At 42.2% G+C, this 13,615-nt stretch overlaps 1 protein-coding gene across 1 annotated transcript; it reads right to left on the bottom strand.

Annotated features, from left to right (window-relative positions):
- Positions 1 to 10,507: 10,507 nt before the first annotated feature.
- On the bottom strand, positions 10,508 to 11,098 carry LOC141023206 (uncharacterized). Its single transcript, XM_073499550.1, has one exon. The coding sequence runs from the start codon at positions 11,096 to 11,098 to the stop codon at positions 10,508 to 10,510; it is 591 nt and encodes a 196-aa protein (XP_073355651.1).
- Positions 11,099 to 13,615: the final 2,517 nt, after the last annotated feature.

The raw sequence follows: 13,615 nt of genomic DNA on the forward strand, positions 1-13,615 counted from the left end.
CATTACCACGGCAGCGTGCAACGTTTGATTCTCCTACTCACGTGACAAAAGATTCCGCAGCAAGCACTTATCTGTACCTAACGTGCTGTATACCCAGTCTGTGACTAGTGGGCCTCCCAATAGAGCTGCTGGCCCCCCAAAAAGGATTATGATGCTTCCTTGATTTGATTGAGTCAAGTTGCTCACGTGTTGTGTTTTATTCCAATGCAGGAAGGTTGGCTTCTACACTCATTTTTCAACACAATACAATCGCAGATTCTTGCATACACTCGTCTTTATGAACGCACGCACATCATATCTTAATGAGCACCTCTGAAATGCTGAGCTATCACAATATCTTGAGATTGATGAAGTCAACATAAACATCCTGTAATTAATGAGAGCGTCTCCTCCCACTGAACATCGCCCGAAAGACTGAAATAATCCAGAAAATGCGAGCATCAGTGCAAAATTTAGGACGTGGACCCTGATGGGCATACCCGCACACGAATCCAGCTGGACCGCGGCCGAAATCACTGTTCTGACCTTGTCAGAGTTTATTCTCACAAACTGAACCCGGCGTGAAAGTATTTCACGATTTGATCCTTTTAGAAACGCCAGGGCCCGCGGCGTTTCTGGTCAACTACGAAACGCCGAGGCAGCTAGCGTTTCTGACCTGGCCCACTGCCAGGCCGAGGACGCGTTGTTTGCTGACGTGGCGTGGTGGAAACGCCTAGCAAGCTAGCGTTTCTAGAAACGCCACTGTCCTTGGCGTTTCTGGTGCAGATATTTTAGGTGGTCGTGGGGCTTTCACCCACCACTCACCTTTCACTCTCTTCTCCCCATTGGCCTATCCCGAGCTCTTGCCCTTTTTCCCCTTTGTGTCCCTCACTTAGCCCCTCTCAAATCCTTGCAAATCGATTGGGTTGGTCCGTGGATCCGGTGTCATTTCCGTTCGTTGAGGTAACCTCCTTCATCTCACAAATTTTTATTGGTTGGATTTGTCCATTTGGATTGATTTGTTCTTGTTGTTCCTAACCCTAGTTTTGAACATGAATCTATAATGTGATGTTTTGAGTATTGTTGTTCCAATAGTGTTGCATTGTGATGTTGTTGAGCATACCTTATTGTTTGGGTTATGGCTAATGTTAAGATTTAGGGTTAGGGTTATGGCTAATGTTAAGATTTAGGGTTAGGGTTAGGGGTTTTGTTTGCAATGTGGTATATTTAGCATTGTTCGAACTGACTGTGGGCCAGGGCAGAAACACTAGCTACCACGGCGTTTCCGTGTTGGCCAGGAACGCTAGCTGGCTCGGCGTTTCGGTGTTGGGTGGAAACGCCGCCGGCTATGGCGTTTCTAAAAGGGTCAAATCGCGAAATACTTTCACGTCGAGTTCAGTTTGTGACGATATAACGTTGACAAGGCCAGAACAGTGATTTCGGCCCTGGACCGCGGCCAGACCAAGACCCACGACCGATTCCAGGACCAGAGGTGTCGCGTTGCCCACGTCATGACCCGAACATCCAGCCTGAGCCTGGTAGTCAACCTGGTCAGGTCGGTAGCTCAAACGGGAGCAACAGCCCTAATTAGGTGATACACACTAATATATTTCTCTTAATTTAGTGTATGACATGCGAGTCAATATAAACGCCATGTAATTACTTTACTTTATTGCTAACCGTTAGCCATAGTAGTAGAAGTAATAGTTGGCGAGACAACTTCATGAAGACACGATGATGGAGATCATGGTGTCATGCTGGTGACGATGGTGATCATGCCGCGCCTCGAAGATGGAGATCAAAGGCGAAAGATGATATTGGCCATATCATGTCACTTTATGATTTGCATGTGATGTTTATCATGTTTACACCTTATCTGCTTAGAACGGCAGTAGCATAAATAAAATGATCCCTCACTAAAATTTCAAGAAATGTGTTCCATCTAAGTGTGCACCGCTGCGAAGGTTCGTTGTTACGAAGCACCACGTGATGATCGGGTGTGATAGATTCTAACGTTCGCATACAACGGGTGTAAGCCAAATATACACATGTGAAACACTTAGGTAGACTTGACGAGCCTAGCATGTACAGACATGGCCTCGGAACACGGGAGACCGAAAGGTCGAACATGAGTCGTATAGTAGATGCGATCAACATGGAGATGTTCACCATTGATGACTAGTCCGTCTCACGTGATGATCGGACACAGCATAGTCGATTTGGATCATGTATCGTTTAGATGACCAGAGGGATGTCTATCTGAGTGGGAGTTCATTAAATAATTTGATTAGATGAACTTAATTATCATGAACTTAGTCTAAAATTGTCTTTACAATCTATCTTGTAGACCCAATGGCACACGCTAATGTTGCCCTCAACTTCAAGCGTTCCTAGAGAAAACCAAGCTGAAAGACGATGGAAGCAACTATACGGACTGGGTCCGTAACTTGAGGATCATCCTCATAGCTTCCAAGAAAGCATATGTCCTTGAAGCACTGCTAGGTGATGCACCCATTTTCCTAGCAAATCAAGACGTTATGAACGCCTGGCAGTCGCGTAGTGATGATTACTCACTGGTTTAGTGTGGCATGCTTTACAGCTTAGAACCGGGGCTCCAAAAGCGTTTTGAGCAACAAAGAGCACATGCGATGTTTGATACGTCTCCAACGTATCTATAATTTATGAAGTATTCATGCTATTATATTATCTGTTTTGGAAGTTTATGGGCTTTGCTAAACACTTTTATATTATTTCTGGGACTAACCTATTAACCGGAGGCCCAGCCCAAATTGCTGTTTTCTTGCCTATTTTAGTGTTTCGAAGAAAAGGAATATCAAACGGAGTCCAAACGGAATGAAACCTTCGGAAGAGTTATTTTCGGAACGGAAGCAATCCAGGAGACTTGGAGTAGACGTCAGGGAAGCTTCGAGGAAGCCACGAGGCAGGGAGGCGCGCCCTACCCCCCTGGGTGCGCCCCCCACCCTCGTGGCTCCCCTGACCGACTTCTTTCGCCTATATATGTCCATATACCCTAAAACATCGGGGAGCAGAATAGATCGGGAGTTCTGCCGCCGCAAACCTCCAGAGCCACCGCAAACCAATCTAGACCCGTTCCGGCACCCTGCCAAAGGGGGGGAATCCCTCTCCGGTGGCCATCTTCATCATCCCGGCGATCTCCATGACGAGGAGGGAGTAGTTCACCCTCGGGGCTGAGGGTATGTACCAGTAGCTATGTGTTTGATCTCTCTCTCTCTCGTGTTCTTGATTTGGACGATCTTGATGTACCGCGAGCTTTGCTATTATAGTTGGATCTTATGATGTTTCTCCCCCTCTACTCTCTTGTAATGGATTGAGTTTTCCCTTTGAAGTTATCTTATCGGATCGAGTCTTTAAGGATTTGAGAACACTTGATGTATGTCTTGCCGTGCTTATCTATGGTGACAATGGGATATTCACGTGATCTACTTGATGTATGTTTTGGTGATCAACTTGCGGGTTCAATGAACTTATGCATAGGGGTTGGCACACGTTTTCGTCTTGACTCTCCGGTAGAAACTTTGGGGCACTCTTTGAAGTACTTTGTGTTGGTTGAATAGATGAATCTGAGATTGTGTGATGCATATCGTATAATCATGCCCACGGATACTTGAGGTGACATTGGAGTATCTAGGTGACATTAGGGTTTTGGTTGATTTGTGTCTTAAGGTGTTATTCTAGTACGAACTCTATGATAGATCGAACGGAAAGAATAGCTTCGTGTTATTTTACTACGGACTCTTGAATAGATCGATCAGAAAGAATAACTTTACCCTACAATAATCTCTTCGTTTGTTCTCCGCTATTAGTGACTTTGGAGTGAATCTTTGTTGCATGTTGAGGGATAGTTATATGATCCAATTATGTTATTATTGTTGAGAGAACTTGCACTAGTGAAAGTATGAACCTTAGGCCTTGTTTCCTAGCATTGCAATATCGTTTACGCTCACTTTTATCACTAGTTACCTTGCTGTTTTTATATTTTCAGATTACAAAAACCTATATCTACCATCCATATTGCAATTGTATCACCATCTCTTCGCCGAACTAGTGCACCTATACAATTTACCATTGTATTGGGTGTGTTGGGGACACAAGAGACTCTTTGTTATTTGGTTGCGGGGTTGCTTGAGAGAGACCATCTTCATCCTACACCTCCCACAGATTGATAAACCTTAGGTCATCCACTTGAGGGAAATTTGCTACTGTCCTACAAACCTCTGCACTTGGAGGCCCAACAACGTCTACAAGGAGAAGGTTGCGTAGTAGACATCAATGTTCCAAGAGCTGAGAATGGTTTTCCAAGCTCATGCCCGGGTCGAGAGATATGAAGTCTCCGACAAGTTCTTCAGTTGTAAGATGGAGGAAAATAGTTCTGTCAGCGAGCACATACTCAAAATGTCTGGGTTGCACAACCGCTTGTCTCAGCTGGGAGTTAATCTTCCAGATGACTCGGTCATTGTCAGAATCCTCTAGTCGCTTCCACCTAGCTACAAGTGCTTTGTGATGAACTTCAATATGCAAGGGATGGAGAAGACCATTCCTGAGTTATATTCGATGCTGAAATCAGCGGAGGTGGAGATCAAAAAGGAACATCAAGTGTTGATGGTGAATAAGGCCACTAGTTTCAAGAAAGGCAGGAGTAAGAAGAACTTCAAGAAGGACGGCAAGGAAGTTGCTGCGCCTGGTAAGTCAGATGCCGGGAAGAAGCCAAAGAATGGACCCAAGCCTGAGACTGAGTGCTTTTATTGCAAGGGAAATGGTCACTGGAAGCGAAACTGCACCAAGTACTCAGCGGATAAGAAGGCCGGCAGCGTCAAAGGTATATATGATATACATGTTATTGATGTGTACCTTACCAGCGCTCGTAGTAGCTCTGGGTATTTGACACCGGTGCGGTTGCTCACATTTGTAACTCAAAATAGGAGCTGCGGAATAAGCGGAGACTAGCGAAGGACGAGGTGACGATGCGCGTCAGGAATGGTTCCAAGGTCGATGTGATCACCGTCGGCACGCTACCTCTACATCTACCTTCGGGATTAGTTTTAAACCTCAATAATTGTTATTTAGTACCAGCTTTGAGCATGAACATTGTATCTGGATCTCGTTTGATGCGAGATGGCTACTCATTTAAATCCGAGAATAATGGTTGTTCTATTTATATGAGAGATATGTTTTATTTAGTACCAAATAGTTGCAAGAAAGCCTAGGTGTTTGCGCTGAAAATTTAAATTTTCTTAGCCATCCTTGTGAACTTTGCAATGAACGTGGTCATTTAAATATCCAATGCAAATTGTTTCATGATCGTATCGTGTCCAAAAATTGTGATGACTTGATTTCCCTTGCGCATCATAATGAACTTAGTTTGCTTTTGGGTTATGAAGAAATGAAATGTATAGCTAAGATTATTCCAGAATTTTCCCTTGAGAGAGTTCTTGAGTTTGATCTAGAAGAAATTTTTATGTATTGTGCGGTGAATTGCATTGAAAATCCTTATATTGCCAATTACATAAAGAAAAGAAAACAAATAGAAGATGAAGAGAATACTAACGAAAGGGAAGAGACTTCCCAATATCCTCCTATTATTTCTTATGATGAATCAGGTAACGAGGAGGAGCTTTCTATTCAACCCATCTCATTAATAAGGAGCTCGAAAGACAGGGTTAAACCCACACATGATGTGAAGAAGAAAAAGAAAAGACGGAGAAGCAAAGGTAAAAAGGTATCCCTCCCAAATGATGTTGCTCCTACTACTCATTGTGATGATGATAATTGCTATAATATTGGTGCTATCCATACTATTAATGATGAGAGTGATTATGCTTATGATATGAAAAGGCCCAAGCTTGGGGATGCTATGTGTGATGAGAATGACATGCTTGAGAATATATTTGCTGCAATTAATGTTTGTCCCAAGCTTGGGGATGCTATGTTAAATGAAGATGATATTTTTAGCCTCCCAAGTTTTGATGAGCAAATTTATTATGATGATAGCATGTCTCCTATTTATGATGATTATTGTGATGACACCTATGCTATAAAGAGTAGTGATGATTATATTTATAAAACTTATCATGATTACCCTTTTTCTGCATTACTCTTTTAACGTGGAAACCATTTATAGTATTCGAGTCTCTTATGATACTCCCACTATTCCAATTGAGAAGAATTTTGCTTATGTGGAGAGTAATAAAAATTCTATGCAAGTAGATCATGAAAAGAATGCCATAGGTGATGGTTATATTGTTGAATTCATTCATGATGCTACTGAAAATTATTATGAGGGAGGAATATATGCTTGTAAGAATTGCAATAATATCAAGTTTCCTCTCTATGTGCTTAAAGTTTTGAAGTTATGCTTGTTTTGCCTTCCTATGCTAGTTGATTATTGTTCCCATAAGTTGTTTGCTCACAAAATCCCTATGCATAGGAAGTGGGTTAGACTTAAATGTGCTAGTCATATGCTTCATGATGCTCCCATTATGTTTCAATTCTTATCTTTTATGAGAGCATCATTGAAATCATCATGCCTAGCTAAAAGGCAATAAAGAAAAGCGCTTGTTGGGAGACAACCCAATATTTACCTTTACTGTTTTTGTGTGTTCACATGATTATGCTACTGTAGTAATCATGTTTTATAGCTTTTGTTTCAATAAAGTGCCAAGTAAAACCTTTAGGATAGCTTACGGTGATAGTTGTGTTGCTCCTGCTGAAAATCAGAAACTTTTGCGCCCAGTAAATTAGTTTTCATAATTCACAGAAACGTGCTTTGGATCTGATTCTTTTTGCTCTGGATTGGTACACAAATTTCTGAGGTTTTCCTAATTTGGTAGGATTTTTGGAGTTCCAGAAGTATACGTTTGATACAGATTACTACAGACTGTTATGTTTTTAACAGATTCTGTTTTCTATGTGTTGTTTGCTTATTTTGATGAATCTATGAGTAGTATCGGAGGGTATGAACCATAGAGAAGTTGGAATACAGTAGATATTACACCAATTTGAATTTAGAATGAGTTCACAACAGTACCTAAGTGGTGATTTATTTTCTTATACTAACGGAGCTTACGAGTTTTCTATTGAGTTTTGTGTTGTGAAGTTTTCAAGTTTTGGGTGAAGTCTCGATGGACTATGGAATAAGGAGTGGCAAGAGCCTAAGCTTGGGGATGCCGAAGGCACCCCAAGGTAATATTCAAGGATAATCAAGAGCCTAAGCTTGGGGATGCCCCGGATGGCATCCCCTCTTTCGTCTTCGTTCATCGATAACTTTACTTGGAGCTATATTTTTATTCACCACATGACATGTGTTTTGCTTGGAGCGTCATTTCCTTTTTCTTTGCTTGCTGTTATTTAGAATAATCTTTTGCATCTCTATTTTCAATAAAAATGTCAAGGATAGCCTTTACCATGCTTATTTTGCAAGTATGCATGTTGCTGTTTCAAAACAGAAAGTTTATCGCTGTTGCAAAAATTCCCTAGAAAAGCCAGATTATGATAAATTGTTGAAACTTTTTGCATATTGAGCACTGATAAATTTTCTACAGTGTGGTAGAATTTCATAATGTTTGGAGTTAGGGAAGTATGATGAATCTTGCATTCTTTACAGACTGTACTATTTTGGCAGATTGCTGTTATGTTTGCATATGTTTGCTTGTTTAATGATTCTATTTGAGGATAGGAGTATTAAATATGCAGAGACATTTAGTATGCAATGTTGAATAATAATTTTTGTGATTTGCTACAGTAGAGAATGATAAGGTTTTTGCATTGGTTTATACTAACTTATCTCACGAGTTCTTGTTGAGTTTTGTGTGGATGAAGCTTTCGAGATTTAGGAAACCGTGATATGAGAGGAATTAAGGAGACACAAAATTTCAAGCTTGGGGATGCCCAAGGCACCCCAAGATAATATTTCAAGAAGTCTCAAGCATCTAAGCTTGGGGATGCCCCGGTTGGCATCCCACCTTTCTTCTTCAACAATTTTTTTTGACTGGTGACTGTAGGGAAAACCCCCCACAACATTCAAAACTTTATTTCAGAAAAAAGTAGCATACAATATACAAGGATTACAAGGGGTAATCAGTATAAGAAAAAACTAAAAACTAAAGCTCTAGAGATACAGAACCTCAAGGAGGAAGAAAGGAAATCCACTTAAGAAGCTCTTCCTTGTACCTAGCCTTAACTCTGTGCTGCATTAGCATAATATCATGGATAAAAGCACTCCTCCACTTGTTGAAACTCTGCCTCTCATGCCTAAACACCTTTGCATTCCTGATTATCCATATGTTCCAGCAAGCAATAAACACAACTTCAGTGAAAAAAGGCTTTGCAAAGTCCTGCTTAGCTTGCAAAACAATATCAGACATGTCATTCCCAGGTGACCATGTGATTTGCAAGTAATTCCATATTCTGACACTAAAGTTGCATTCAAAGAACAGATGATTCCTGGTCTCTCTATTCCTTAAGCTGCAAGGGAGACAAAAAACTCCATCACCCATATGCCAATGCCTTCTCTCCACCATGTCTTTTGTATTTAGCCTGTCCATGATTAACATCCAAGCAAACACCTTTATTTTCATTGTGCAGGATGATCTCCAGATCCACAGAAGGAGAGGGTTAAATGACATGTTTGAATGCATAAGAGAGTAGAACCACTTGGGCTTAAAAGCATTACATGCCCCCTGCCAGAACCAAGAATCCTTGGCCTCCAAGTCTCTACTACAAGAAACCATAAGATTTTGAACTGCCAAAAATTCCTGATATGCTTGTGCAGATAAAGGCAAGTGAAACATGTTAACCATATCCAGAGATTGAAAGGCTTCATAAACAGTGATCCAGGGATCTTTCACATAGGAGAAAAGCCTAGGGAACCTAATCTGCAAGGGTTCAACTGATTCGCCAATCTTCCACTTGTCAGACCAGAACAGAGCAGTGCTCCCACAATTAACTTGAACCCAGGTTGTGTTTCTATAATGATCCATCAACTTGCAAATATCCTTCCACCAAAAAGAACCACAACTGTCAGTACCTTGAGGCACTGAGCAATAATAATATGTGTCCCAAATAAGAGAGACCCAAGGCAAATCCCTCCTATTTAAGAAGTTATGTAAATGCTTGAGCAAAAGTGCCATGTTCTGCACCCCCAGGTTCAAAATTCCCAAACCACCTTTGTTCTTAGGCCTACAAATGAGTTCCCAAGCAGCCGATGATGGAGCTGGCTCATCCCTATGCTTTCTCCATAAACACTGCCTCTGAATTCTCTCCAGTTGCTTTATAATTCCAGCAGGTGCCAGCAAACTACCAAGATAAAAAATTGGCATGGAGGACAATGCAGAATTCAGAAACTGGAGTCTCTCCCCTTGATTAAGAAAGGAGGAGCTAGCTGTCATCCTTCTTTCCATAAAATCCACAAGTGGCATAAAATCCACCATTTTAGGCCTTGTAGTGCCAACAGGTAAGCCAAGATATGTGAATGGCATTTTGCCCACTTGGAAAACCAAAAGCAGCAACCAACTCAATGATAGCACCCTCATCAACATTTATGGGAATCATAGAAGACTTGTGGAAGTTAACAACTAGCCATGTTGATCTTGAGAACACTTGAAGCATGTCCTTCAAAGCCAAGAGTTGCATTCTATCTGCTGGTAAGATAATGAGAGTATCATCAGCATATTGCACAATGGGATAATCCTGGTCATGGCATGGAATTGGCAATTTCAAAATTCCCCTCCTGAACATATCATTTACCACTGTTTGGAGAAGATCAGCAGCAATAACAAAGAGTAAAGGTGAGAGACAGTCACCCTGTCTAACCCCCTTTTTACAAAGGAATTGCCTACCAGGTACACCATTTAGAAGGACTAATGATGTCCCAGTGGAGAGAAGCTGTTTGACCCGGAGAATCCATCTCTAATTGAAGCCTTTGTATTTAACAATCTGCAAAATGGTTTCATGCTCAATTGAGTCAAAAGCCTTTTCAAAATCCAGCTTAAGAATCACAATAGGCCTCTTAGATTGATGGCACTGATGCAAATATTCCAAGGACCAGCCAATGCAATCCTGGATAGTCCTGCTCTTTATAAAGCCATACTGATTCTTATGTATGCATGCCATAATTATCTTTTGGAACCTATTTGCAGCCATCTTAGACAGAAACTTAAGACCCATCCCAGTCAAGGAAATTGGTCTATAATCACTAATCCCTTCAGGGCTCAATTTTTTTGGGAGCAGGGTGATATAAGAGCCATTGATGTTTTCCAAATTTGCAGTACCAGAATGAAAAGCCTCAGCCAACTCATAAAAATCATGACAGATAATGTGCCAGCACTTCTTAAAGAACAAACCATTAAAACCATCAGGACCAGGTGCTTTGTCTATTGGCATAAGTTTGACAGTGTCATCCATTTCCTCCTTAGTGAATGGTTCAGTAAGAAAATCCAATCCTTCAACTGGCTTAAGCAACTTGCTGAGATCAAAACCCATGGCAACTCCATTAGACTCCCATTCTATTCTTGAAAAAGTTCCAAATGATGCCCTCCATCTGAGAGTGATTAGAGACAATTGTCCCATCAGTGTCCTTCAAGGAAGCAATAGAATTTCTTCTATGCCTCTCAGTGGCCATAGCATGGAAGAATTTGGTATTTTCACCAGCAACTTTAATATATCTAATTGTGCACCTCTTTTTCCAATAAACAAACTGAAGATGTAAGAGCTGCTCCACATGCAACTTGACTACCTTCCTGAAATTAAATTCAGGTAATAAAGGCCTTAGCTCCTCAAGGCCATCAAGACACAGAATGACCTCATTGCATTTGGCTATCAAAATTTTCAGCTTGGAAAAGTTTAACTGCCACTTCTTAAGGGCACCTCTTAAACTCTTGAACTTATCAGCAATCCTAGCAGTGATATGAGCTTTATGAAAAGATTTCTGCCATGACTGTTGAACACATTCCATAAATCCCTCAAGCTCAACCCAGAAGTTCTCAAACCGAAATATTTTAGATTTAGGAATGGAGGTTTTAATTGTGACAACACATGGCACATGGTCAGAAGCAGTTCTGGCCAAGGGCAAAACTTCAGTCATGGGGTAAGAAGAAATCCAATCTGCAGAAGTGAAGAACCAATCCAACTGTTCTAAAAGTGGGCTATCTTGCATATTAGACCATGTGTAAGATCTTCCTTTAAGAGGCAGCTCAAGCAAACCCAGATGGGCAATGATTTCATTGAAAATGAAGATATCATTCAGGTCCCCCCTGGCAAATTCCTGTTCTCTAGAGATCTTATAAAGTTAAAATCACCCACCAGGAGCCAATTATCATCCATAGGTATATGCAGGTTATAAAGCCAGCTGACAAAATTATCTCTAGCTTCCCCTTGACAAGGACCATAGACTGAAACTAAGGACCATTTCTCATTATTCTGCTTAGAGAGAAACTCAACTAAAATAGCAAAAGGCTGAATCTCAAGCACAATGCCCCAAAAAATGGACGAATTCCAAACCACCAAGAGGCCCCCAGAAGCTCCCAGAGAAGGGGAGAAAGCAAAGCTATCAAATCTTTTGGGGCAAAAGGATCTAATAGATCTATAATCAAAAGAGCTGCACTTAGTTTCTTGGAAACAAGCAACAGCACATTGACTCTCATCCAGTTTCTGCCTGACAGCCCTTTGCCTTGCATCAGAGTTCAATCCTCTAACATTCCAGCATAAAACATTCCAGCTTTTACATGCATTACTCATTAAAACACCTATGAGGAGATAATAAAGTCTGGTGGCACATAATGCCAACAAAAGTAACCTGAGTGCGACAAGAGACACTTAAAATATTACAGGGACCAAAATAAGACCATATCCCTGACAAAAGAGGACCAAAGAAAGACATGATCCACCCCCACCAGCTAGTATGTCACTACACATTTGCATCATTTTCTGGAGTAGCAGTGGGATCAGCCATAAGCTTCTCCACAGAAAGGAGATCATCTGCAATGCCAAGCTCCTTGCCAATCTGCTGTAGCTTATTGATAGGAGTTGGAGGTGGAAGATCTTCTAGTTGCTCATCCTACAGGTTGTCAGACACTGTGGCAGAGAAAGGCTTGGGCTTTGGCTTCCTCCTCTTGGACTGCATAGGTAGCTCCTGGAAGACTGGCTTGAAACCATCTCTCTGCAAAGACCCCCTGGTGCACCTCCTGACAGAAGTCTCCACAATTGGGATTGGTGCCAATGTTTTCCTTGGCCTTCTAATTTTCCTCTGTGCCTGATCAGAGATATCCACAGATACAGGAGCAATCTCAGACTGTATTTCCTCTGTGTCAGAGATTTCCAACGAAGGAAAAAGTGCCCTTGCCACAGGCATGTGCTCCTGCTCAGAAGTTTGATAGGTAATCATTGGCACCTCAAAAGCCAGATCCCAACTTCTCTTGGTCAGCATGGAAGACCTGACAGGCAGCATCTCAACAGGTTTGGAGAGCTGAAAGTTGAATTCAGACTGCAGTAAGATCTCAAACTTTCTCCTCAGAGCCATCTCTGGTGGCAACTCAGGTCCAAAAAAGACTTTATTATCAGCAATGTTGGCAACCAGAAGCTCCTCAATGGCAATAGGTTCAGCACCAACATGATCAGCAGCAGGAGGAGGGTTGTAGACCACCATGGCCCAGTCCTCAGGGTTATACACAGGCTCCTCCACCAGAGGTTGTTCCTGCCCAGCTGGAGGCTCAGCATTTTGCTCCACATCAAAAACCAGCACAAAGTTTGGCTGAATAGCTTGCTCCACAGATACAGAGAAATCATCAGAGAGATCCAAAACCATGGACTACTGCTCCACTTCCACATTGTCTTGAGCAATCTCCTCATCCTCTCCCCAAGCTGCATTGCCCCAGTTGTTATCCCCCATGTCTGGGTGCTCAGGAGGAGGAGGTGGCACATCATTCCAACCCATAGCAGGGTATGGGGGCAAGATGAAAGGAGGGAGCTCTGGAAAAGGCACCGCAGGTAGAGGACGCGGGTTTCCATTCATAGGCATCCAATCCTCATCATGCGGCATCTGTTCTGCAAAGTTGGCGCCAAGAATGTAGATAGGGGCAGTCCATGACACACGGGCCCCACCCCAAGCAGCATAGTCATTGAAAACCACATCTCGTGGAACAAGAGCATCTTCAGGAAAGGAGGCAAAAACAAGAGTTCTGACTAAATAGGGATCCTGGGTATTCCAATGATGAAACTTGCCAAAGGTATTTACTGCAGCCCTGATATTATCCGTATTGCGTAGATCTAAAGGGATACCCAGCATCATAATCAGTCCCTGACGAAAACCCTAAGCTCCACGGAAACCCTCTCCCTCATCATGCTTCATAAAGCGAACAAATCGGTCGTTTCCAAGGTGCTGCGGAGGTAACTGGAGAAGAGAAAAACGCACTGTCTGGTCTATAACTCTGAACAAACCTACAGCATTGATCCAAGGTTGAACGGACCAAACCTGATATCCATGAGCCTCCAACCAGTCAGCTACTTCCTCACGAGCAGCTCCAATCTCATTGGCCTCCGGCAGAGGCATCACTTCAGCAAGCATGTAATCCTCGTGGCGACGCACAATGGGGACGTGCGGCGT

The sequence above is a fragment of the Aegilops tauschii genome, chromosome 5, assembly GCF_002575655.3.
Source record: "Aegilops tauschii subsp. strangulata cultivar AL8/78 chromosome 5, Aet v6.0, whole genome shotgun sequence".
Classification (NCBI taxonomy): Eukaryota; Viridiplantae; Streptophyta; class Magnoliopsida; order Poales; family Poaceae; genus Aegilops; species Aegilops tauschii.

Bases quoted from the DNA above. Each gene is read 5' to 3' on its own strand.
- LOC141023206 (XM_073499550.1), bottom strand. From the start codon at position 11,098: ATGACTGAAGTTTTGCCCTTGGCCAGAACTGCTTCTGACCATGTGCCA.